Source organism: Hippoglossus stenolepis, chromosome 11, assembly GCF_022539355.2.
Source record: "Hippoglossus stenolepis isolate QCI-W04-F060 chromosome 11, HSTE1.2, whole genome shotgun sequence".
Classification (NCBI taxonomy): Eukaryota; Metazoa; Chordata; class Actinopteri; order Pleuronectiformes; family Pleuronectidae; genus Hippoglossus; species Hippoglossus stenolepis.
In genome coordinates, this window is record NC_061493.1 from 10727676 (window position 1) to 10754015 (window position 26340).

Consider the following 26340-nt stretch of genomic DNA (forward strand, 5'->3'; position numbering starts at 1 on the left):
TTGTTGTAGAGTTTGAAGGACATCGGCATTTACCACACAGTGAGGGTCTAAATCAAGGTAAATCATGGGAAATGTAGGAGGAGCTAGGGGTTTTGCGGCTCGACCTATGAGCTTGATTCAAACTAGGGTCTAAAAGTTTGGATATCTTAGCCTCTGATGCATCTTTTGTATACCACTGGAATTTCTCTCTTAAATAGTCAAGCTATTCATGACTAAATATTTTTCTGTAAATGGAACTTTGTGGCTTGGGTAGCAAGAGACTTTGCCACAAACTTATACCTTTGTTTTGCAATATGAGGATTAGAGATGGGAAAGTAATTCCTCTATGGTCCATTAGATCTGAGTGAATAACGCTGCACTATAACACTGACTGTCACATGATCTCTGTGGGTCTCTTGAGGTCACGACATGATCTTCGCTGCTGCACCATACACGGCTCAAGTCATTCTCTTAGAGCACTAGAGAACTAGAATGGCTCTCAGTAGAATGAATAGGCCCAACAGTCCACTTAAATTCAATCACACCTTGTAGTTAAGCCAACAAAACAATGCAGATCATTAAATCCTAATTTCCATTTGCAGATTTTTTAAAATCAAGATCCATGACTTATTACCTGGAAAACCAGTGAAAATGTCAAAAAAACCACCACCACACAATGTTCACAACAAAGAGAAAGTAATGAACCTTCCACAAGGTTTCACTGAAATCTGTTTAGTAGTGCTTGTGTAATCCTGCTGACAAACAAACAAACGGACAGGGGTGAAAACACAACCTCCTTGGCAGAGGTACAGTATCTAATAGTTGGAGGTGCTGTGGAAACCCATGGTTCTCAGAGGACGTAACCCTGGTCAATTTGTCTGTTAAGGATTTATCTCTCCACATTTCTGCTTTTGGCCAAACTTTACACACTTACCGTGCACATTTATGCCTCCCAGAGCAAAAAAACTCAAATGTGGGATCACTACAACCGTCTGTAGTGGCGTGGTGTCATCCTTTTGTTTGCATTCCAAGCAGCAAGACTCTTAAATTGATCAATTCATGTTTTTCTACTCCATCAAACGCTTCTATCCTCTGAGGTGCAACACTTCTACTAGCTACTAGCTACTAGCAAGCCTTCAGCCTTTTAGTCACGCTTCATGTATTTACTCAGTGAATCATGATCAAGTCTACTTTTGTATTTGATTACTGTCAACAAACAGAAAGTCGTCATAACTTCCCGGAGCTGATCTCACCTGTCCCCCCACGCAGTGATGTCACCGTGGCCGTCCTGCGTGATGAGGTCACCGGGTCATTCCTGTTGGGTTGAGTAACACACACTGTCCCAGTCTGGCTGCACTGGTGTGTGTGTGTGAGAGAGAGGGATGGATTTAGGTTTATGTGGCAGTCCTTGTTTCTGAATGATTTACTATGTCTGAGGCCACAGGTTAGAGCAGTATATCTGTATCTTTCTCTGTGTGTGTGTGTGTGTGTGTGTGTGTGTGTGTGTGTGTGTATGTAGTGTATGGGGGATCTTAATATAGCCACAGTTATCCAGGAAGGAGGAATGCCCTGCATGCCAGTGACCATATTTGAACAGTGTCTGCTCCAGGCCGACTGCACTGACTGCAAACCGTAACTTACACACACTCACCCCTTCATCCTCACGCTGTGTGTGTGTGTGTGTGTGTGTGTGTGTGTGTGTGTGTGTGTGTGTGTGTGTGTGTGTGTGTGTGTGTGTGTGTGTGTGTGTGTGTGTGTGTGTGTGTGTGTGTGTGTGTTCCTGCTCTGTACTGTAGTTCCACTGGACCACCACTACCAGGCAATGTAATACCTTGTCTAGTAGTGACAGAGGGGCTTCGACTTTTCCTGACTCACGGGGAGCAAACTTCTCTCTCTCTCTTTTCCAGCACTTTCTGCTTTCTTCCCTCTGACAATCTCTTGTGCTGACTGACAACATCCACTCCGACCCTGCCGAGGAAACTACTCCACTTCTCTTTATTCATCAACCTTCCACTCTCTCCATACTGATCCGTGAATTGTATATATATTTATATACTTTTGGAGCAGCAGCGGCTGAGGGCTTGAGTTTCTGGGCTCTCTCTGTGTGTGTGCGTGTGTATGTGTGTGTGCATGTGTGTGTGAGTCAGTATGCCATGTCGTCCCCTGGCTCGTCGTTTGTGCAGATAAAGCATGAGGACCTGCTTTTCTATGAGAACTGTGGAGGAGGCAGCTTTGGGAGCGTTTACAGAGCCCTGTGGATTTCCCAGGACAAGGAGGTGGCCGTGAAGAAGCTCCTGAAGATTGACAAAGAGGTGAGGGACACACACACACACACACACACACACACACACACACACACACACACACACACACACACACACACACAATATGAATATCCACATCACTGCTCTTAACATGAATCAGTTTCCACAATTTCCCAGGTTCTCTTTGAACTCGTACACCCACAGGCCTCCTCCTCCTCTTCCTCCTCCCCTGCCTGTCTGCCGTTGAACATGTGTTTATCTTAAACATACCACTCTTTGTCTCACCCCACCTCCTCCTGCTCTTTTGTGGATGGAGCACTTTTATTTATGCGAGGGCGAGGTGTGTGGTCACCTGGGGGGGCTTGAATACCCTGCAGGCCGGGCCGGGCCGGGCCGGGCGGGGTGATTCTCTGTGGAGTGCGAGCCCCTCGATGGTGATCCAAACATAATTTCCTTCCATGTTATTAATACTGAGGTGCTGGTGGAGTGGTGGAGCAAGTTCACAGGCCGGTGTCAGGAGGATTAAGGGCGACCTGTGTGTGAATCGATCATGTTACAGTTACTCTTGTGGCAGCAGGTTTCAGAAAGGATTCAGAAAACACACAAACTAATGCTAATTATTGAATGCATGCACTTGTATATATATATCTGTGTGTCGCACATTGAGGGACGACATAACGTTTTGTTTCTCGTCTGATTTATTTCTCTCTCACTCACTCACACAAACACATGCAGGGGGGGGGGGCAGGCGTGTTAAACTGTGTGTGTGCACTTTTAATGTAAATACAGACTGATGGATCAGGGGAGAAATGTCTGTTCGATGCCACACTGCTTTTAAAAACACTCACATTACATGTTTCGTCTGATTTATTTACACAAACAGCAGTGGAAGAAGTATTCATGTATTTATTTAAGTTAGAATAGATACACAGCACAATATTTACTCTATTAAAATGTAAGTTAAATGTTTACCTCAGTGCAGAAGTATCAAAATGTAAAAGTGCACATTATGCAGAATGACATTTGTGTTATATTATTGGATTATTAATAAGGATCTATTATAATAAGAAATATCTTATTCATCTCATTTGAGGTACAGTATTTTAAACAATAACATAAAAACATAATCAGTTTATAAATGATCATGTTTTTAACTCTTAATCTGAAAAGTATGTAGCCAGATATAAAGTGTAAATTCTGAACTCTGAAATGTTGTGGAGCAGAAGAATAAAGTAGCTTTAAATGTAAGATAAGATCAGGATGATTCCATGCTGAGGATATTCACTAGTTAAAGCAGCAGATAGTTAAAAGAACAAGTGAAAGTATAAAATAGAATAAAAACAGGCAATAAAACATAAAAAATATAGAGATACAGTAAGTACATAAAGTAGACCCTCCACTACAGTCAGAATATTATGGACCAAATAATAGTGCAGTGGCACAGGATGGTTGCACAATGAGCTTTGTATGACTCAGTATATTTATAAGTGCACTGATTTAACTGATATGTATGTACGTATGTATATATCCATGGACTGATAAAAATATATTGCTAGGTATAGTTTACAATATATATATATATGAAATGTATATAGGTTTAAAATACCTTAAAATAGTATTTGTGCTTCAAGGTTACTTTCCACTACTGCATTAACACATATAAAACTGTACTTGCACACAAACTGATGTTTGTACACACTGATAAAATACACGTGGAAGAAATGGTAATTAAACAAAATTGCTCTTTGGAAGAAAAACAATTTATTCAGAAACTATTATCGTTGTCTCAATGTGACATAGAATTGATGTTATGTTAAGCAGCACTTTGCATATTCCACATATCCGAAGGTTATGACCCGGAGTATTTGTCGCTCAGATGTTTGACGCGGCAGCGTGAAAGCTCTTTGTTTGGAGACTCGACCTGTTGTATGACAGAGGCTCAGACAACAGCTAGACGTCCCACAGACGCTTTCAGAATCTAGTTTACACATTTAGGTTCCCAGCCAATCAGGGGTGATTATTCTCGTCAAGGTCGTGTTTCATTGCCAGTGTCAGATATTAGGAAACTGAAGTTGTCTGCTAATAAAGTTGTGAATATGCCTCTGCTTCTCTTTCTCCCGTCTCCTCGTCCAGGCCGAGATTCTCAGTGTCCTGAGTCATAAGAACATCATTCAGTTTTATGGAGCTGTGCTGGAATCTCCCAACTATGGCATTGTCACAGGTCAGAACCTGCGTGTGTGTGTGTGTGTGTGTGTGTGTGTGTGTGTGTGTGTGTGTGTGTGTGTGTGTGTGTGTGTGTGTGTGTGTGTGACCTATACATCCTTTCAAATGTTCTCACAAGGACGTACAATCTGAACATATGGTTGTTAAATCTCTGTCTTCATTCAGGACAGAGGTTATCTTCTCAAATTATTATCTGTTAAGGGCTAACGTAAATAAGCAACATTAGGTCGGGTTAGGTTTAGGCCAGATTGTTCTTTCCTATAAAACTAGGGTTGGGGTTAGGGGTTTGTGTGTGTGTGTGTGTGTGTGTGTGTGTGTATAACTATATTAGTTTGTATTTGATCCTTGACGTGCCACTTACACACACACGTTAGCACATGCTCAGATGGCCGAGCAGTGTTTATGTGTGTGTTTTGAAGTATGGGTGTATACTCTAATGGCTGGTTGGTGCTGTGTCTCCTGGCAGGACATTTGTAACTGAGACCAGCATGTTTGGATGTGGTAGTAAGCCTGGACAGAGTCATATGGTCACGACACAGCACCGACACACAGCTGCAGACCCGTCTAGGTGTTGATGCAGTTGAACGTGAAGTACAAAGCTTACAAAATACAAAGCTAGCTAAATATACAAAAGTACAGTCAATATAAATGACAGGAGGTGGATTTTGGTCCCAGTGAAATTGTAAATTGTAACATGAAGTCATTTAAAAGTAAGATTTTTCCCTTTTCTACTCACTGGACGACACAGGCCTTTCACTGGACTGTATCCTGTGGGATTGGACTGTTTCCACTCCAAAATATTCTACATATACAGCATAAACTGTTTATAAAGTATGACGATGCTTCTCCACTTCCTCCCACGATCCCAAAATGAAACCAAATATCCCAGATACAAACGCTGCCATCTTACACATTGGGCACCAGAGTCTGCGCAGTAGCAATCAGTCGTAGCGAGATCCCACAGATAAATGCGCTCCACCAATCTCGAGTCAGTCTCAGCTGTAAATCGTGACGTTTCACTCTGTTTTTATAGCCTCTAATAACCAATTAAAACCAAACTTTCTGGACAATGAACAGTTGGTGAAACATCAGTGGGATATGAACTACCTGAAATGACTGAAAACGTTGAGAAAAATGTATTCTACCTGTACTTTGCCTTTTAATTTCCTCCATGTCCCATCTGCTAACGTGGAGGCGGCAGGATTTACAATATAGTGCAGTAAGTAACTAGATGGCGAGCGATACACTTAAGCTTCACTTTTGGGGGGGCCGTCATGTCGTCCATTTATTTATTTATTTATATATTTATTACATTCATCGACCAGACAAAACAATTTTGATGCAAACACAAAATCTCAAATCTTGAATGAAAAAGAAACAGAAAGAAGATTTTCTTATATAATCTGCTCCTCTTTCACATTAACTAACAAAGCAAATAATTCAACAAAATTAAAAATGTATCTTTATATTTATGGTTTCTCATGCATTATAATATCCTGAGTATAATATATTCTGCACTGCAGAAAAATGGCCCAACACGTAAAAGAGAAGCACCGAAGCTGTGATATCTGCTGGAGCTGCATCATTGTTAATACATTTATTATTTCAATAGTCAGTGTTTCAAGACTGTAAACAAGTGTCGCAGGTGAAATAAAGTCCACTATGTAATCTACTGATTGTATAGAAAAGGCAAAGTGACTGTATGACTCAAAGCACTTTACATTAAACATCACATTAACTTATTCACACACATTCATACTTATCTAAATGCACTTTTCCATCACACATCATTTACACTGACAGAACAGTTTAGGGTTCAGTGTCGTGCACAAGGACCAGAGGATCCCACCTTGTGAGTGGACGACCCGCTCTTCCTCCTGAACTACAGCTGCCCCATGAAAGTGTGTTTGTGAATGGAAACACTTTTCATAACTGTTCTCTCATAATAACCTCTGTTTCTGTGTGTGCTTACAGAATATGCCAGCGGGGGGTCTCTGTACGAGTACCTCTCCAGTGAGCAGAGCGAGGAGATGGACATGGAGCAGATCATGACATGGGCCATACAGATAGCCAAAGGTACAGCTGAGGGAATAAGACAAAGAAAATGTCCTTATGTCAGGCTTTTATCTCCTGGTGTCAAAAGTCCAGCGGCTTAGAGGTTATTACTCAGCTTTTAACTTTATTTATAATAAGTGTCTCTACATTTTGTCATTCACTGCAACAAGCTAAATAATAAATAAATGAATTAAATAAAGAATGTAAAATTATACACAAACCCAAAGTATTTCAGCAAATGTATGTGCTTTGGCCTCTTAGAAATAAGATTTTCACACTGAAGTAAAATATATAAATAGATAAGTTAGCAAATGACACCTGTGCTGATTAAGTTAGTAGATAGATATTTTCAGTTGTTCTCTGTGATGAGTTTTAAGGTCATTGAACAGATGAAAGTCACAAACAGCATCTGTAACTTTAACAGTTGGATTTGATTGACAAAAAGCAACTTGAAAGCTGAGCCCAAAATATGCAGGTTTGACATTTTACAATCAAACTACTGCCAAATCTTATCACCACAAAATAAATGTTACAATATGAACCCCCTAACCAAGTAAACTCTGTCTTTCCTTCAGGGATACATTACCTCCACGCAGAAGCTCCAGTCAAAGTCATTCACAGAGACCTCAAGTCACGGAACGGTAACATTTACGACACTTCCTTTTCTTTTGAACCTCTAAACATGAGATCATTGTGTCATCTGTCTGTTGTAGCACAATAATATTTAATGTCCCGTGGATTTGACTGGATTCTCTCTTTACAGTGGTGATGACAGCAGACAAGGTGCTGAAGGTTTGTAACAATGATTCTTTTATTTATGGACACTTATCACCACATATCAGTAATGTTCTGCACAACCTTTAACTTATTGCACAGATTTTAATATTGAGCATCATTTAATAATTTATTTACTTTTATATATTACATTTTATTGTATATTTGTATATTGCCTTTTCACTTATTGCTCGTATACTTAAGGTTTCTGTCCATATCTTTCCCTCTGGTTTTATGCATCAGTGCCGGTGAAAGCCAGCGGTCGGAGGCATTATGTTTTTTGGGTTGTCCGTCTGTCCCATTCCCGTGAACACGATATCTCAAGAATGCCTTAAGGGATTTCCTTCAAATTTGGTACAAAAATTCACTTGGACTGAAGGAGGAACTGATAAGATTTTGGTGGTCAAAGTTTACTGTGACCTCACAAAGCATGTTTTGTTATATCTCTGGAGCGCCTTGAGGAAAGTCTTTTGTTAGCCAAAGGTCACAGTGGCCTCACGATGTACCTTTATGTTTTTCTTGAACATGATATCTTACGATCAGCTTGAGGGAAGCTCTTCAAATATGGTACAAACGTTCACTTGGACTCAAAGATTAACTGTTTCGATTTTGGTCATGTGACCTTGCGTTGTTTTGAACACAATATATCAGGAGTGCCTGTAGGGAGTTTCATTGCATCTGGTACAATTCACTTGGACTGATTAACTGATTTGATTTCGTTGGTTTCGTTGATGTTTTTGGCCTCTTGAATGTGATATCTCAAGACTGCATGAGGGAATTTCTTCGACGTTTAATCGGTTCTCACTTGGACTCAAAGATAAAGTGACAACGTTTCAGTGGTCAAAGGTCAAAGGTCACAGTACCCTTATATGAATCTGGGGGGAAAAGTATATAGAAATATGTACACGGAAACTGCACTGTTTGGCAGAGGCATACAACTGCAGCGTGGTAATTCTAGTCTATTAAGAATAGAAACAACAAAACAAATTCCTTGGATGTTGAAAATCTACTTGGCAGTAAATCTGGTTCTGAATGTGATTCATTCAGTTTCAGCTCTCATTCTTATTTGTCCTAAGTGTCTTGTCCTCTCTGTTGGAATTTCAGATTTGTGATTTCGGGGCCTCTAAGTTCCTCTCCCACACCACCCATATGACCGTGGTGGGCACGTTCCCCTGGATGGCTCCTGAGGTCATTCAGAGCCTGCCTGTGTCCGAGACCTGCGACACCTACTCCTACGGTGTGGTGAGTGCTCCTTAAATGTTTGTTTTGTAAGGCCAGAAATCAAACTTCTCTACTCACACGTCATCAAAACGATTAAAGGAAACAAACAAACCCTATATGTGGCTCAAAGTGCTCGTGTGTGTTTGAATGAACCAACACAGTCTGCTCTGTGATCAGGTGCTGTGGGAGATGCTGACTCGGGAGGTTCCTTTCAAAGGCTTTGAAGGGCTGCAGGTTGCATGGCTGGTGGTGGAAAAACAAGAGGTAACACACACACACACAGTCTCTCTCACACACACAGAGTCTCACACACAGACAAGGCAGACAGACGAACACAAACACACAAAGGGAGCACACCTTTCTGAAAACCCTGCGAGCGTGTAGACCCACCAGAGCTGGTGAAGGCCGGGGGAACAATGCGATGCTCTCATGGTTTCCACTGTGAGGCTGGTGAGGCTGAGGCTGGATATTTTTAGGCCTGATGTCAGTTCTCTGCTCTTGTAAGGCCTGGATACACAGCAGTGGAGCTCGGCCAGACCCCCCCCCCACCCCCCACCCCCCCGGCTAAAGCCTTTACGAGAGAGAGAGAGAGAGAGCGAGGGAGAGAGTGGTGGAAGAAGAAAGGCTGCAGCCATAGGAGGCTTGATTCACAAGGGTTATGGCTGTTGGGGGATGATGGTTTATACATTGCCTGTGTTTCAGTTATTGACGCGCCCGAATCCCCTCCGACAGCCACACACACCCTCACATCGCGGGTCCAACAAACAACTCTGAGAACATGAATCCTGCGTAGCTGCTGGCTAATCTCCAAAATACTCTCCCTAAATAACTCACTGTCTCTCACCCTCTCTTTCCCTCTCCCAGTCTCCCTCTGATTTTCCCCTTCGCTGCGATACCTCTTCCTGACCCTCCGACTTGCCCTCTCTCCACTCGCGGCCTGTGATATTTTAGGATTAATCCCCACAGAAAACTGTTTCCATTTGCACTGCGGGGCTGTCTGGCCTCATTCAGACCTGTAGCGATAGTCATGGGATCTCAGTGCGGGGACAGGATCTCAGTGGCCTGTTGCTGAAGTTTACAATTTTACAGAAAGATGAGAAACTTTTATAGTCTCCTATTTTATGTAAAACTGAGAAGAGTACACATTTTAAATTCAAAAACTGATCAACGTAAAACACAATTTAATGAAAAAAAACGCATTTAACATGTTTGTAACAGTCTCCAAGTCTTATGTTTTGTTGTTGTTGTTGTTGTGTTGTTGTTGTCCCCGGAATAGTGAAAACATTTGTTTCTACATGAAAAAATCTTTTCCTGACAAGCTTAGAAAAGTCAAGATTATTCTGTATTAGACGTTTCTGTACATGTACTCTTTTAAAACTATGCTCTTATCATTGGTTTGAAGTGTGTGGGGCACATTGAGTTTCCTCTCAGCACCAAATTTAGCAACATCTTTAACATTGCAGGATAAGGGGTCCACAGTTTTTCCACCGTGATTCATGGATCTAAACTCAGGCACATTTAGGGAACTTAAATCTACAGTATGAGTGTGTGAAATGTGGTGCAGCTTGATTTTTTCGTTTTAACCACACTAGCAGCCTTCAGCACTATTTTAAGTTACCATGAAATCTGGTGCAGATCCTCATGCAGCCTGCTGATTTAGCACAAAGTGTCAGGACTTATTTATTTGTTTTAGTTTAAATAAATACTTTAAGTAAACACGGGCTTTAAAAGTCTGTTTATTTTGATATAAAAGAAGTTGGTCAGATATGTATAAAGAGGGAAGTTTCCTGCTTCTTGTGTTTGTGTGTCTGCATATCCAGAGACTGACCATCCCCACCTGCTGTCCTGCAAGTTTTGCTGAGCTGATGAGGAAATGTTGGCAAGCAGATCCAAAGGTGAGATAAAGGAGGATACAAAGATTATCTTACAGAAAATTAAAGTATAGCTCGCTTGTATAAAGATATTAAAAACTAGGATAACGTGAAGTTATTTTGACCTGTGTGCATGCTTGTACCTGCAGGAGCGTCCGCAATTTAAGCAGTTGCTGGTAACCCTGGAGGCCATGGCCAACGACAGCAGATTACCGGACCAGTGTAATTCCTTTTTACATAACAAGGACCAGTGGAGGTACACAAAAACAAACACACACACACACACAGGTTTGCAGACATACAAAATGAAGCAGTGATTGTGTATGAGAATGAGGCATCATCTCTAATTTCCAAGTTCAATAGAATCCCTGCATGCATACACACACTTATAGACAGCTCCGTGGACTCTAAAGCTCAGGGGAGAAGCTGAATGTGTGACCCTGTGCTCTACTTCAGTCTATAATAAGCTCTCTGGAAAGTGTCCATGAAAGAGATTCCTCTACTCCACTCTGCCCTCGCTCCGCCACAGGGAGAATGACAGGCGACAGAGGGGGGGGGGGGAAGAGAGGCAGAGGAGAAACGGAGTGTGAACCCAAGAAGAGGAGAGAGGGTTCAGGGAGGAACAGAAATGTATTGGGTCTGTGTGAAATCTAAAACACGGAGAATAGAGGGGGGGAAACAAGAGTGGACAAATGACAGGGGGAGAGAGAGAGAGAGAGAGAGAGAGAGAGGGGCGGTGGATGGAGCAGAGGAGAGGAGGTGCGAGATTCTGTGCATATTTAGCATGAGTGCAGCGAGGCAATCAATTCTCAGTGAAGTTTTGGGTACGGGTGGAAAAGCTTGGACAAGGAGAGGGGGAGGAGGAGCTGAGGAGGAGGAGGAGGGGGGTGAGGGACAGTGAGGGAGGTGAAGGGGCGGGATGAATGAAGAGGGAGGGAGGGATGGCTGGAACATAGGAGGAGGTATGGCTGTGTGTCCGATCTCTCATCTATATTTAGTTGCCGTGTGAGAGCTGATTGTGTTTGTGAATGCAAGCTCTTACACAAGCGCACTGACTCCACCAGTGACCTCCTGTGGCAATAGACAGCACTGCAGTCAAATATTAATCACCTGGTGCCATGCATAACTTTTTGAACACATAATACTGTATTCTGCAGGAAAAGTAAAGTAATTATGTCACACTTATCTCACTGGACACAGCATGTGTTGGATTTTCAAAGGTCACAAATTTCTTATGCAGTTTTGTTGTTAAATAATAATAAATGTCGCCCCATAGTGGATTCAGTTATCATTAGAGTGGGTTTGAAAAAGAGGTTTATCTGGATACAGTAAATGAAGAAATTAAATAATTAATAAGGAAGAACTTAAGGTAAGAGGGAATGAAGCAAGGAAGTAAGTAAGGAAGTTAGGAAGTAAGGACAGAATGAATAGGAAGTAAGGAAGGAATGAAGTAAGGGGCTAAGGAACTAAGTGAGGAAGTAAGAAAGGAATGAAGGAAGGAAGGAAGGAAGGAAGGAAGGAAGGAAGGAAGGAAGGAAGGAAGGAAGGAAGGAAGGAAGGAAGGAAGTGAATCTGTAGGGAGAATATTCCATCGTTTTGAAGTCACAAGAATGAAAGCACGGTCACTTTTAGATTTTAATCAGGGACGTGAGCTCTGGTCAGACCTGAGTGACCTGCTGTCTCTGTACTGATGGAGCAGGTCAGCGATGTAAGCAGGGACCTAACCATGCAGTGCTCTATATGCGAAAACAATTATCTTAAAATGAATTTGAAATTGGGCAGCCAGTGTAAGCATTTCGATAATAACATAAATAAATAATATATTTTAGCTTAAGTTTCTTTGGTACAAGTAGCTTTTTGAAACTGAATCTGTTGTTTGTCATTTTGTGGCTGCAGTGAAGTTGCGGTTAGGCAGAACATGCACCCAGCAGCTCATTGACGTTCTGTCTGTGCTCTACCTGCAAATACCACAGGTGTGAAATTGAGTCGACCTTGGAGCGCCTTCGCAAGCTGGAGAGGGAACTTTACTCCAAAGAGAAGGAGCTGGAGGAGCGGGAGAGGAGGCTCCGACTGTGGGAGGAGCGGCTGATGGAGAGGTCCAACATGACGCCCAGTCCCAACTCCTTACTCATGGAGCGCTCCAACATCTCACCAGTGAGTAAATCGGGAATGAAGTATATGTAGAGTCATCCAATAGCTTTTTATGATCTTGACCGTCCTCTCCTTCTCCTTCTTCACCTGACTAACAGTTCTTCACCCCCATGTCCATTGGCTCCTCTGGTTCTTTCTTCCGCTCGCACTCTCAGGACTCCAACAATACAGGGGTCAGCAGTGCCGGCGTCAGCAGTGCCGGGGTCAGCAGTGCCGGGGTCAGCAGCCTCCTCCGAACCCTCAGCAACGGAGACACAGAGAGGGGGAGCAGCACGGGGCTGGAGAGGGGGATGGGCTCAATTGACAGTGGGAGGCTACACGCCATGCTCAGGGGGTTACAGGGGAGGTTCGGAGAGGAGGTGGACGAGGAAGAGGAAGGGACTCTGGAGGAGAAAGGCTGGGGGCAGAGGGAGAGACACGATAGTGAGAGTTTGGAAGGAGGAAGAGTGCAGGTGACGCTCCGCAGCTTCCCCGGTGGCCTGGTGGAGAGGGAGGAGAGGACATGGGAGGAGGGGGACAGGGAGAGAGGGGGCATGCAGAGGAGCAGGGTGACGACCATAGTCCGAGGATACTCTGGTGGGTTTGGAGAGGCAGAAGGGGAGAGGGAGAAGGAGACAGAGAAGGAGAAGGAGAAGGAGGGAGTGTGGGAGATAGAACAACTCAATGAGAGAGGGATGGAGGGAGAGTTGAAGATTGAAGGAGGACGGCTCCCAACCATGTTCAAGGGTCTCCACGGGAGTCTGGGGGGCTTGGGGGACATGCTCACCTTAGACATGGATGACATGGGGGACATGGAGAGACGGGGGGACATGGACATGAACATGAACATGGGTGACCTGGGGGTGAAGGTGGTGGGTCAAGGAGTCAGGAGTGAGCTGGGGGTCAGGGGTCGCAGGAGTGACGTGGGAGTCGTAGTCCAGGGCATCAGGAGGGGGGACCTCAGCGAGTCCATCAGCCAAAAGATCAGGGGCGAGGTGGGTGTCCTCGGCCACTCGGGGGTGCAGGTGAGCATGCGGGCTTCGTCCAATCAGAACTCTGTGAAGAGCTGCAGCGTGCGGCACGGAACCAAGATTAACATGGCTACTGCTGCCATGGACATGATGGAGCTCGACTGGTCTGACAGTGACTAGGAAACACACACACACACACGCACACACACACACAACACACACACACACACACACACACACACACACACACACACACACAAACACACACGGAGGCCAAACTAGAATGATTTTGACTTGTCAGCACATACAGTATCTGAGCTACAGTATGTGCACTAGAATCTCCAGTTGAAAACGAGCTGGTACACACACATTTCTATTGTTAGATTTTTTTATTGAATGGATGAATACTACACCCATGTGTACTGTGAAGTGTGAAGGAGCAAAAAGACAATTCAATGTTGTCTTGTAAAGTTGACGGAATGATTTCACCTGTGTAATTGAATGTGCTATTAGAACTGATGCATAACATACTGTAAGAGGTACAAGTGTTACTGAATAACACACTTGAACGCCGCTCTAATGAGGCAGCACTGTCAGATATGTTTTTCCCTTCTGCTTGTAGAGAATCTTGTAGTTTGTAGATTTGATTTGTTCAAAACATGCTTTGACTTTTATCAGTTCTAACTGTGATCTAGCGCGTGATTTTTGTTGGCATTTCTCTGTATATTTTATCATTTTTCAATAAAAAGAAAAGAAAGAGATTCGGTTCCTGTGATTTTTGCTCTAGTAAAAAGTTTATATTACACCCAGTAAAATAAATCCCTCTTAACCTCTCAGTCCTGCCTCCTGACGTCTCACACACTGAGTAGCAGAGCCACTCCGGCCAGAACCCACTTGGCGGGTCGCTCCTTGGTTTTGAGGCTGAAAGTCCACACATACGTGGGCCCTCTGATCTTGGTCTTGTATAGGGGACACGCGTAGATGTTCCTGGTCTCGTGGCGGTCATTGGGCACAGCTCGCACTGAGATGACAGGCATGGAAGGGGTCAGTTCCTTCAGACGCGCCTCAGTGATCACCCCAGACTGAATGTCCCATCTTGCACCTGTGGAAACACGTGGGTTAAGAGGAGAGGACAGGGCCGCTCCACGCTCCTTCAAAATAAAGGGAAATGAAAGACAGTGTTCTACCTTCCATGTAAAGTCCGTACACGTATGCACCCTCTCTGGCTGGCTGGTTAAACTCCTCCTTAAACTTCTTGGTCACGTCCACTGTTAGGTTCACTTTATCCAGGGGCCACTCGTTCTTACGCGCCAGAGACTGCATCACCGCTGAAGAGCACGAAAAGGACGAGAGGACAGAGGATTACTGAGCTCCATCTTCAAGAAATAAAAGATCTAAAACTGTAATATGAAGGAAAAAACCTTGAGATTGTTTAATATATTTGAGAGGTTACAGGTAGAAAAAGCAAAAAAAGAGGAGAAATATAGAAGAACTGAACAATGCAGGTACATTTACTCAGGTGCATCTGCATACAAGTTCAGTATTAGTACATGCTTTCTTTTTCTTTCTGGTCTGTGTCTGTGTGCACAAATATGTGTTTACCTGTGAGAAAAGACTGAGGGTTGAAAAGTCCAGACAACCAGACGACACTGGGCAGAGACAGATCCTGAGTCCAAGTGTCCAGCTCTTTACAACGCTGCAACACGTCATTGTACCTGACACACACACACACACACACACACACACACTTAGATGCATTAGTATGCATGGCTGGACACCATGGAATGAATTCCTTAGGCACAAAACATTACAACAATAACTTACATCCTCAGCAGTATTACCAATATATAACTCAATAACAATATTTACACACACACGTAGACACACCATATTGCCAGGCTGTAGATGGAGGGGTAAGCAAGCTTGGTCCAGGTATCGGGGACATTGTCAAAGAACAAGGCCGCCTGCAGCTTCTCCATCTCAGAGGAGATCGCCAGTTCACCCTTTGACAGACACATGTCACTGTTCTATCATCATGAAAACACACCCAGCAAGTGCTACATCTACTGCAGCAATGAATCGAAACATCTATTAATCATCATTAATCAGTTAACCACATACAATTTGTGACACTATGTGATGTGACTGTATCCGCATTGAATGGAATTCCAAGAATAAAAAACACAGTAAATGTCCTGCTGCTTTTGTGTGGCTGCATGTAATCATATGAGGGAAAATGATGATATAAAAGTGCACACAAAGCTTTTGCTTTTAGGAATTCTTGAAATCCCTGTGGATCGGATAATGGGAGTTATGGGAGATACATATAAATACTGTGTAGGCAAACCTTGAGTCCGAGGTCGAGCTCCTTGAGTGAGCGTCGTATCTCAGAGATGAGCATGTTCATGCGCTCACACTCCTGGAAGCAGACCAGGATGTACGGGGAGCGCTCAGCAGTCTTAGAGGTGATGTCGGACATGTTGTACTCTTCTGGCAACTTTTCCAGAACCTCGTCTAAAATAGTTTTCACCTGAAGGCGGGTGAAGTTGTTAGATTTGCTGGTATAAAATTTAAATCTACTGCTAAGTAATAAACATATACCAGTATCTGTATGTGTTTACTGGGCTTAATAAGAGGCAGAGTCATCTGATAAAACATAATTACAGTTAAGAAAAAAACTAATCTAATCCAACCTTCTCCTCCAGGGTCTGGGAGGCTCCCTCCCCCATCACAGCATCAGGAGACTGCAGCTCCAGCAGAGTGTGAAAGAGACTATCTGATGTCACTGTCAGGAACTCAATTTCCGCGTTGGGGTGCAACCCATAATGCACCGGGCTCTCGTGGGGCAGCATCTCATCTATGAAATTATGGTAGCCCTGGAAATGAGATGGGGGAGGTGAATTCCACTGATTCATTTTTGGAATGTATTGATAATAAAGGATGATGTAAGTCAGGTGGTACATTTATTTAAAGATACTGACACACTTTTATCAACACAACATTACACGCGTCTCGCTCAACGCGAAGTCACAATCCAAAAGTTGTGTTCGTACCATTAATTTACACGCCCACATGTATAAACATAGGGTCCAGGTTGAAAAACACCAGAATTCCGTTTGAAGTGCCAGAGATATGTGGTGTATGCGCTGCCCTTGTGGAAACTCAACTTTTAACCTTTATCTATCCAGGGACAGTGACTGAGCTCACTTCACACCAGTTATGTGTTTTCTCTGTCTGTTTCCTGAGACTTTACCTGATAGTCCAGGTTGGACGGGACGACAAACCCAGGACCCAAAGCAAGCTTCCGATCAAACTGGAAGATTGAAGAAAAAAATCATAAAGAAGAATTCTTAGCATCAGATCTCTAACACAGTACAAAACATGAAATACTCCAAACCCGGGCAGCCAACATTGCTTGGTCCAACAGTGGTCTAAATCTGGCACGTCTGGTTGCCAGACCCTCCTCAGTGCAGTCTCTGGCTCAGAAACTGGCAGAACTGCTGTTAACTGGAGCGGATTCTCAACTCAAATTGTCCACACTGTTAGGGCAAGTGGCCATATTTGCAGCAGAGCCAGGTCGGTTGTCTTGTAAATGGTTTATATTTATAAAGCGCTTTTCTAGTCTTGATTACCACTCAAAGCTCTTTACAGTACAGTTTGCCATTCACCCATTTACACACACATTCATACAGTGCATCTATTAGCAGCACTTTTTTTTTTCTATGAGGGGCAATTTCTATGAGGGCTCAGCATCTTGCCCAAGGACACTTCAGCATGCAGATGGGGAAGACTGGGATCGAACTGCGGACGAACACTCTGCCCCTCAGCCACAGCCGCCCTTCTGCTAGATCACAAACTCCAGCCTTTGTACAGACCTGGTTGGGCTGCATGTATTCTTCCAGGTATGTTCTGCACAGACGTCTGTCCCAGTCATCAGTGATGTGTCCTCCGTACATGATCTCCCCAAACAGATACCTCAGGTCCTCCCATGGCACCTGCATCAACAGTCAGTATGAATCACTGTCAGTAGAATCATCTAATCTTGTTGTGGCACACTATTCACTGCACACCCTAAACTTACACTGACATGTTCCTCTCTCCGTCACCTACTTAAGCACTGACTCAACCCAACAAGTTGCCTACCTGAGCATTTGCCTCCAGGTAGTTGTAGAGGACGTTTACTGATATCGTCAGGTCTCCAGTGTTGAACGGATACTTTCTGTTCCAGCCCTGAGGGCCAAACTTCCTCCTCTCTGCCACACAGGCATGAAAGTAGCACAGAGAGAAGAGGATGGTCTTAAACTCCTGCTCACGGCTGCACTGGTCCAGGATGTCCTAGAGAGGGGCCAATAAATTAATCAGAGAATAAATGCATAAATATATATTTTTTAAACTGTTGACTAGGAGCAGACACTAACAGCTGACCTGGTCAAAGTTATCCAGAGCAGAATGCAAATTGGCATGCATGCCCGTCGGAGGTTCATTGGTGATCTTGATCGCGTTTTCCAGAATGCCCTGAGAAAAAACATGAAAGATCTGTATTTAGTGCCACTGTAAAGGTGCAGACCTGTAATCATCATTGTAGCAGGAACGACACCAGGGGGCGCACCTTCATTATGTGATAACATTATTAGGGTTAGAGTGCATGTGCACTGTATCTCTACCTGCGGGATAATGTGTTCCTGAGGTATTGGTGCTGGCTCTGCGCTCATAAACACTCTGTAGTCAGGATGACTGTCTGCACAGCAGCGCTCCAGGAGCTTCTCAAGTGAACCCAGCCAGCGACCGACCAGGTGGATGTTCTGCAAGCGAATGGGGTGGAAACCCAAGATAAAAATTCATTATAGTATCTACAACATGCATGGAAAGAGACAGAGTGGGTGAAACAGCCAATGTCATCTAAACATGTTTATATTTAATTTATGAACTATTTTATTATAATTTTTAATTGTTTATTCATTACTGAAAGTATTGGCATTTCTGTCCTTTGATAAAATATAATTTGTATCAAGATATTACAAGTAAATCCATCTTTCTTGCATCCCAACCTGCAGTATAACCCAATGGCCCTCTTTGGCAGCCTTCTCCATGGCAACCTCTGCCACAGCTTCCTGGCCCTGACCCAAGGACACGTTGTGAAGTTTCCCAAGGTCGATAGTGAAACCCAGCTTCCTTCCTGACAACACACAAAACTGATTTTTTAAAATCATGACACGGACAAAAAACACACTAACCTCGAGAAACAACTACTTGCTCTGTTGTGATAATATTTCCTGTGAAAAATATCTTTTATCTTTCCAAATAATACTCACTTTTTTTAATATGCTCTATCACTTTAAATCTTAATTTTCTTTTTTATGCATTTTTCAACATTTTATGATATAAGCATTTATTTAGTGACAATTTACACTGCTACTGTCCCTGCATTGTATAACAATGATTAGTGAGTGTATGTGGAGTATTTGGTGCATGCAGTCTGTGCATGTTTTGTACCCAGTGATTCCACATCTTTCAGTGGGTCTACTCCAGGAGAGAGGATGAAGAACACAGGTGACGCTGGACCACTTTCTCTGAAGGACTTTGCGAACTCTGTCTTTCTGCCCTCTGTGTATTTAACACTGAGCTTCTCCTCCACAAAGTTCCTAGAGTTTGACGACAAAAAGAGTAGAAACAGCCTGGGGTTACAGAAGGGTGATAGAAAAGTGGAAGTAAAAGACAATAAACAGACTACTAATACAAATTGTATCCGTTGTGGGTGGGGAAAGAAATCAATCCTCTGCACCTGAGAGCATAGGTCATACGGTCAGGTCTCAGAGCTCTCATCATGATGAGTTTCTGCAGGGAGCTTTTCCCCTTCCACTCCTGAGGGAACTTCTCTTTCTCTGGACACTCCGACTCCACCATTTTCTTCCAGCGCTTGGGAGAGCCTTCGATGTCCCGGTCCAGACCACGGAACTCATCAGAGAAACTCATCACCTGGGCAACGGCAACAAAAGCAAACAGTGATTTATGGTGTAATTTATTTCTGTGAGCCAATTAAAATAACCTGTGTGCGCTTGCACCTTGATGGCGCTCCATGCAGTGTTGGACAGAAAGTCCAGTGGGCTGTTGTAATTGTGGTCGATGTTAAAACGTAGCAGGAAGTCGAGCTCTCGCACGTCTATCTCCTTGCTCATCAGGAGCAACTGAAAGAGGGAGTACACTGTCAAGGACAAAACACACACTCTCTCCAAAACTGACACATTCAAACACACACTCTCACCTGGAAGGCTAGCTGTGCGCTGAATGTCAGCTTGTCTCTCTCAAACAGTCCCCTGCTGATGTAATTGAAGGTGGAGTAGGTTACACAGTCGATGAGTGTGTGGACTCTGCTCTTCACATCCACACAGGCCTCCGCCATCTCAACCGCTTTGTGGAAAACCACGTTAAAGGCCTGAGAAGAAAACAAATGATGAAGTCTGTTCATGAAGTAGATGATTATGATCCCTGCAAGAATACCACATCACAGATTTCATGCCAAGTTAAACGTTTATCATCATTATGTGATCCTAATGATGTATTAAGTGACATAACAAGTGAACTGGAATTACCGCCCTGTGGTTTTATGCCTCTGACAACCAGTGCAGTTTCAGTCTACACACTGAGTTCACCGTGACTTTCGAACATTTGACCATCAAATCAGTTAATTTGTGAGTCCAAGTGAATGTTTGATTCCTTCAAGGCCTTCCTGAGATATCTTGTTCACAAGGCAAAAATGTGCTTTGTGAGGTCACAGCAAGCTTGACTTTTGGAATTTGATAAGCAAAATCTAATCAGTTCCTGCTTCAGTCAGACTGAGCATCTGTGCTAAATTTGAAGAAATTTCCTCAAGCCATTCTTGAGATATCGTGTTCAGAAGAATGAGACGGATGAACAACCTGACAACATGATGCCTCAGGGCACTGACTGTCATCTGCACAGAGGCATTAACACAGCCGTGATATCTTTGCAGTGTTAAACTGCAGAGATTGAATAATCTTTCTAATCCAACCTGCCAGCTCTGAACTTTCTCTTCTGATTACCTTGAGGCTGAACTGGTACATGGGGTTTATCTTGTTGAGATCGTTCATGATAAAGTAGAGAAGAGACGCTCTGACAGCAACAGGACGGTAGTGCTCTCGAGCTTCATTTATCTTCACCTCATTCACTTTAGCCTCCAGGACCTGAGAACAAGGGATGAACAGGAAATAAAGGAATGAATGAGAAGAGATTAAACAAAGGTGAGGAAGAGAATAAAAAAAGTGAAGGTACTCTGATATTCAATCCATGCCGTAGTGAACTTTAACACACATATTGATACCTCCACCCTCTGTTACCTTCATCTCAATCTCAGCAGCAGTGTGCTTGGTCGTCTCGAGCTTCTCCACCAGGACGTTGTCGCCCAGGAAGTGACTCTCTGCAGCAGATAACCTTGTCAGCAGCTCATCCTCCAGAAGCTTCAGTTCAATCTTAAACATGTTCTGCTGCTTGGTCAGTTCACTCTACAGAAAGATTGTACAATCATATCATTAAAAACACAACTTAAATGTATCTATCTATCTTAATCTATTTATTACTGCCCTTATTATACAGTTCAATAAGAAAACAATGATAATCACTAGTATGCAAGTTAAAGGGCATTAGGTTTTAAGAAAGGTGAACACCAAGAACAGGTCACCAGCATATGTAGACAAACAATTCAACAATTCAAACATTCATTCTCACATTCACACCAAAGATCAATTTAGAGTCTCTAATCAATCTAATGCCAGGAGGAAGCCGGAACTCCTGGAAACACAGAGAGAACATGCAAACTTCACACAGAAAGGGCCTTGACTGAACTGCCACCCGAAAAAGTAAACCAGGTGTTCCATAAAATGAAGGGAAAGAGGAGCCCACTTTATCCCACCTTGAGGTGCTCGAGGTCAGGTCTCTCTTGATTCACAACCTGGGCCAGGAGCTGGTCTTCCAGTCCATCCCTGGTCACAGTAAAATTAATAAGGGTAGTTTGGGCTTGGATCTCTGGCTTGTAGTGAGGATTGGCCAGTTTAGTGTGCAGGATCAGTCTGAAGCCCGGGTGGAAGAAGCACTCCTTGTCCCCGACCTTTATACAACTGTGAGGGAGAGGGAAAGGAAAGGAAGTGGAGATAGAGCAGGGAAGAAAAATGCAGAGATATAAGAGGAACACATGGTTTTGTTGTTGTGTACAGATGCTCACGTGTCAGTGTTTTACCTGCCCTTCTTGATTGTGTGTCGTCCCAGCAGAGGGTCAATAACAGGGTCAACTGTCTCCTCTAGGTTCTCGATGAGGACGGTGTCACCTGCCACGACGGCCTGCTCTATCACATCTACGTAACTGCATCATTCAAAATGAACATATGAATATTAATGTCAGCTCTCACACACAGCACTGAGAAAACAAAATGGGTTTTGAGTAGAGTACAGCAGCACTTCAGATATTGAGGAGGTCCATGTTGAAAGCCCTGATGAACACCTGAGCCTGGTCACACAAAGAGAAAACACTCACCCTCTCTGCCCGAGGCTGACGACCTTGAGGCTGCTGCCATAGCGACTCTTGATCCACTTGATGCCCTGCAGCTGAGGGTCGATGAGGAGAGGCCAGCGCTCGCCTGAGGCAACACACACACGAGCCAAACAAGATTTACACGTGTATTAAAGAAAACGCAGCTCTGCACTGTTTGTATTGCCTGTGGGGGACTGGGGGATAAATGGACTGTCATCGCCATGGTGATGCCAAATACAGTAGTGTGTTGAGTGCCACTTCTCACAGTTGGTGAGGATGGTCGCGTTCTGAGTGGACATCTTGTCTCCTGGTAAGCCTTCATTGTTCCACTGTGCCACTGTTGCATCATCAGTCAGCATTGACACTGGATCTAATCCATCTGTCATGGGGATGGGCATCTGATGGAGAGAGGACAGAGACATGAGCAAAATAATAATCTATGGCCCTGTTCACACCTGGAATTATCATGAGTCCTGAGAGATCCGTCTGTTCTACACAACCTATATTAAAATGTGTCCTGAATTTTGTCTCCGGTGACGACTTGTGATCAAATTTCACTTCCCCGCTCTATATGCAAATAAACATGCACGTTATTTGTGTTTTTAACAACTAAATTATGTTGTTTTTAACGAGTCTGAGATTACAGATGTGTCCAAGGCCCAGAATGGATTTGCTTTCACAGAGCAAAAAGAATGGGGCTACATGTGTCCCAGACCACCTCCCAATGTTGTTCTTTTGATCGGATCTCAGGACGCATTCAGGACACATTTGGGTGGATTCAGACCTGAACTTAAAACTGACCACTTGTGATCATATCACTTAGGATGGATGTTAATACCATGTCTGAACAGGGTTTATGATTTTAGGGACAGTCAACTGAGGGTAAACGGATAGAGGGAAAAGTGGTGGGAAAACAAATTAGTAACCAAATGTAAGATTATCATCATAAATCTTATTTATATATATTTTTTATAAGTGTTTCGTAGATCGTGACCTTCTGGCAGCGCAGAAACGGCATCCACAGGTTGTCCAGCAGCTCTAGTCTGTACTTCTTGGAGAAAGAGCCGGCATAAGAGATGAAAGCTGCAGTGAGAAGGACGTCCCCACACAGTGTTTCTTCCTGTTCATGGTACTGAGCCACTGAGTGGGCCCAGCGCACATTCTCACTCTGAAACACACAGACACACACACACAGGGAGCACCCGTTTATTGCCAATATACTTCAATATTGTAAAGCATAAGAAAAAGAAATATAGTAAAAAACAGTGCACAATATAACCTAAATATCAGAAATCAAATGTGATCTCCTAATGGTCACTGCTGCTCTCACCTCCAGCCCTTTGACCAGACGATTGGCGAGCTCGATTGTCTTGTTGGTGTGGTTGACCTCCTCCTGAAAGCGCAGTTTCTCTGACGTGGCTTTCTCAAATGCTGTTGTCAGAATTTCCAGGCTGCTGTCCAGCTCCTGAGAGACGAAGGAACATCAACATATGAAGACTTGAGGCATTTGATGCTCTACTTATTACAACCTTTAGATGCTTTCACACGTGCACTGCAGACCTGAAAATGTCAAGAGATTAGCAGGAGGAGCTGTTTGAATGAATGCGTGTGTCAGAATCAGTTGAATTGGACATTAAACAGATGTCTAAAGGTCTGTGTGATGTCTGAGGCGATGTGGGAATAGAACAAGTCATTTCACGGATTCATGTTGACATTTCTATCCTCTCCCCTGCAGCACCACTGAATGGCGCTAGTCTCCTGCATGCCACTCCTCGCCTTAACCAAACAACTGAATTTCCAGTAGGCAAGAACGTGTCTCACGCTTTCTGTGCCTGTGTGCAAGTCTCAAAGGGCGACTTGACATGAATATGCTGACATTTTCCAGAATTCATATGTGAAATCACTATTTGCTTTGAATCAACATGGGAAGGGAATCAACCAATCAAACTACTGGTTGTTCAGGATGCTATTAAAACTCACAGGTGGAATTGGAGTTGTCGAGAAAGTGCTGTGTAGATGGTGGCTGTGTGTATGTAATCAATGGGCCCACTACAACAAGACGATCAAGAATGCAAAGACGGAAATGAAGAAAGAAAAGAACGATTTAAAGACAAAGAAAAGAAGAATGATGTGGGGAGACTTACAGCCAGTTTCTTTCTGATGGCCTGTAATTTCTCAGCAGCCTCTGCCAGATCAGTGTTGGCCTGAGACAAACACATCCTCTTCATCTCTACCTCACAGAAGACCTGAAGACACAACACACATACACACACACGCCTCTGTAACACACATTTGTAAAATATAATAATATATGATATAATAAAAACACTTTTTCTGGGAAATTCTACAACAAAGACAGCAGAGAAAAGTTGTACTTACAAAAATCTATCCAGGGGAGCATGATAGTTTGGGAAACAGAAAATAACAAATGAAACAACATAAAGCAGTACAATCCCACAGCACTTGGGTGATTGTGTTTCCCACACATAGACTTTACTTGGACAGTTTGCCCAAGTATATTATCGACCGCCAAAATATATATAATATGTATCCTTTTATAATTTTTTATTGATTCTGTTGATATTTTCATCCAAGAGAACAACGCAATCTGCGATTGATTACCTGGTGCACAATTTGCTCTACCCCTCCTGGGAGAAGGGTGGACTAACAAGAAAGAGAGAGAGTGAGAGGGTGAGAGAGAAAAAGCAAGAGAGAGAGAGGGAGAGACGTTCTCTGCTATTATGTTAGAAGATGCGGGGGATATATACCCTGGGTCAGCTACCACCACAAGTTGAATCTAATTCTGTGGGAAACACTGGGTGACACTGAATGTGTGTGACAGCTGGTGTAAATGTGAGTACCTCATGGAAGCGTGCGATGTTGATCACCCAGGCACAGAGGCCCGCGGCAGCTGAGGATTTCTGTCGGACAAACTCGGGGTTGAACTCCGGGTCACTGAGGTAGTCGTCTCTGACACACTTCACCGTGGCCTCGGGGATGTGCTCTTTGTCAAAGTTCACCAGAGCCTGCAGGAAGTCGTCCACCTGGATATTTGTGTGCAGAGGTGTGCGTGTGGATTACAAGTGTCATATCACAGTTTCTGTGTATAATGTTTGTACAAGGTTTTTGGATTAAAAATCAAAAGTGGGAATTAAGAAGAAATAAGAATATACAGCTGCACACCATAACGCAACTGTCATATATACATAAAAATATATGACAGTTGCCAATACGGTATGCAGCTGTGCAAATGAAAACTCTAAACTTTATATGAACCCTCTTTAACCAGGAAAGTGCTTCACAGGCATTAGAGATCCTTTTTAATTTGTCTGGGCCCAGAAAGCAGCAGCACTCAAAACATAAAAAACATAAAACCTATAACTCAGACTGATTGTAAAATAGGTAAATTATGAAAAGAGAAGCACCACTACAATATATCTATGAAAACACAATAAACATAGATATTGAATTTTTAGCGCAGACAAGAGATGAGGAATAGCCAATAAATTATTTTAAATGTGCAACCTGCAGTTCAGGGAATTTATTTGTGATGGACTTTTTGGCTTTGCGGTAGTGGGCCATTAATCTGAGAAACACTCCGAGACGTCGCAGTAAAATATCACCTTGCTCATAACCACCTTGGACGCCTTCCAGCTGCGATCTTTGGGGATTTTGCCCTGGGGAGACATGAGCACCAGAACAGCTGCCGAGACATTGGTGACAATACCTGGAGGGTTGGGGAACGTCCTCAGCTCTGTCAGATTTAACTGAAAGACACACATACACAAGTACACACACACAATTTAATTTGGGGGACTAGAATGGACCATGTAACATGATTTTCTCTGTTTATTTGCACTGTTTGCAATGGGCTCATACAAAATGGATTGAATCTAATAAAACAAATCAATTGTGTTGAAAGGATTGGGGTCCATGTGATTATGTTTTGTTAAAGTGCTTTACCCTGTTTAGTGTATTAAGGGCAGCATTAGCTGCCTGTAGGGCAGGTTCTGCCTTGATCAGGTCCTCCTCCGTCTCCTGCTGCTGTTTGGTCACTTTAGCTTGAATCGCTGCCACCTGAACAATCACAAAAATTCATATATGTACTTTGAATGAATTGTCACAAGTTTGGTTTCATATTTTTTGGTTATTACCCTTCAACCATATGTCCTCGGTAAGATGGAGAACTAGGGCTATGTTGAATAAGAACTCAAATTCTGAGATTTTAAGAAAAAAGTCGTAATATTACTCAGTCATAATTTTGGGCTGCGTGCTAGAGGGGGAATATAAGAAGATCACCTAATCGCCTG

The 26340-nt window shown here is 43.3% G+C and overlaps 2 protein-coding genes across 2 annotated transcripts in view; one reads left to right on the forward strand and one right to left on the reverse strand.

Annotated features, from left to right (window-relative positions):
- Nucleotides 1-1729: 1729 nt before the first annotated feature.
- LOC118117617 (mitogen-activated protein kinase kinase kinase 21) lies at nt 1730-14249 on the forward strand. The gene is made up of 11 exons (XM_035169980.2): nt 1730-2291; nt 4377-4464; nt 6441-6542; nt 7097-7162; nt 7285-7313; nt 8400-8537; nt 8694-8780; nt 10337-10411; nt 10537-10643; nt 12361-12541; nt 12637-14249. The coding sequence occupies exons 1-11, from the start codon at nt 2133-2135 to the stop codon at nt 13666-13668; spliced, it is 2064 nt and encodes a 687-aa protein (XP_035025871.2). The 5' UTR covers nt 1730-2132; the 3' UTR covers nt 13669-14249.
- A 53-nt stretch (nt 14250-14302) lies between these two features.
- The window catches only part of dnah9l (dynein, axonemal, heavy polypeptide 9 like), a 34376-nt gene continuing 22338 nt past the window's right edge, over nt 14303-26340 (reverse strand). The window contains exons 60-88 of the mRNA XM_035169983.2: nt 25994-26107; nt 25654-25797; nt 24892-25074; nt 24410-24415; nt 24175-24276; nt 23361-23495; nt 23025-23198; nt 22296-22428; nt 22034-22136; nt 21740-21862; nt 21416-21620; nt 20844-21008; nt 20550-20690; nt 19751-19921; nt 19551-19673; nt 19271-19464; nt 18982-19130; nt 18537-18664; nt 18153-18290; nt 17914-18003; nt 17632-17823; nt 17364-17483; nt 16742-16801; nt 16182-16364; nt 15836-16018; nt 15376-15491; nt 15091-15203; nt 14676-14816; nt 14303-14590 (exon numbers count right to left, since the gene is read on the reverse strand). Coding sequence (XP_035025874.2) covers nt 14343-14590; nt 14676-14816; nt 15091-15203; nt 15376-15491; nt 15836-16018; nt 16182-16364; nt 16742-16801; nt 17364-17483; nt 17632-17823; nt 17914-18003; nt 18153-18290; nt 18537-18664; nt 18982-19130; nt 19271-19464; nt 19551-19673; nt 19751-19921; nt 20550-20690; nt 20844-21008; nt 21416-21620; nt 21740-21862; nt 22034-22136; nt 22296-22428; nt 23025-23198; nt 23361-23495; nt 24175-24276; nt 24410-24415; nt 24892-25074; nt 25654-25797; nt 25994-26107 — 4077 coding nt within the window. The 3' untranslated portion in view covers nt 14303-14342. The remainder of the gene's footprint in view (nt 14591-14675; nt 14817-15090; nt 15204-15375; nt 15492-15835; nt 16019-16181; nt 16365-16741; nt 16802-17363; nt 17484-17631; nt 17824-17913; nt 18004-18152; nt 18291-18536; nt 18665-18981; nt 19131-19270; nt 19465-19550; nt 19674-19750; nt 19922-20549; nt 20691-20843; nt 21009-21415; nt 21621-21739; nt 21863-22033; nt 22137-22295; nt 22429-23024; nt 23199-23360; nt 23496-24174; nt 24277-24409; nt 24416-24891; nt 25075-25653; nt 25798-25993; nt 26108-26340) is intronic.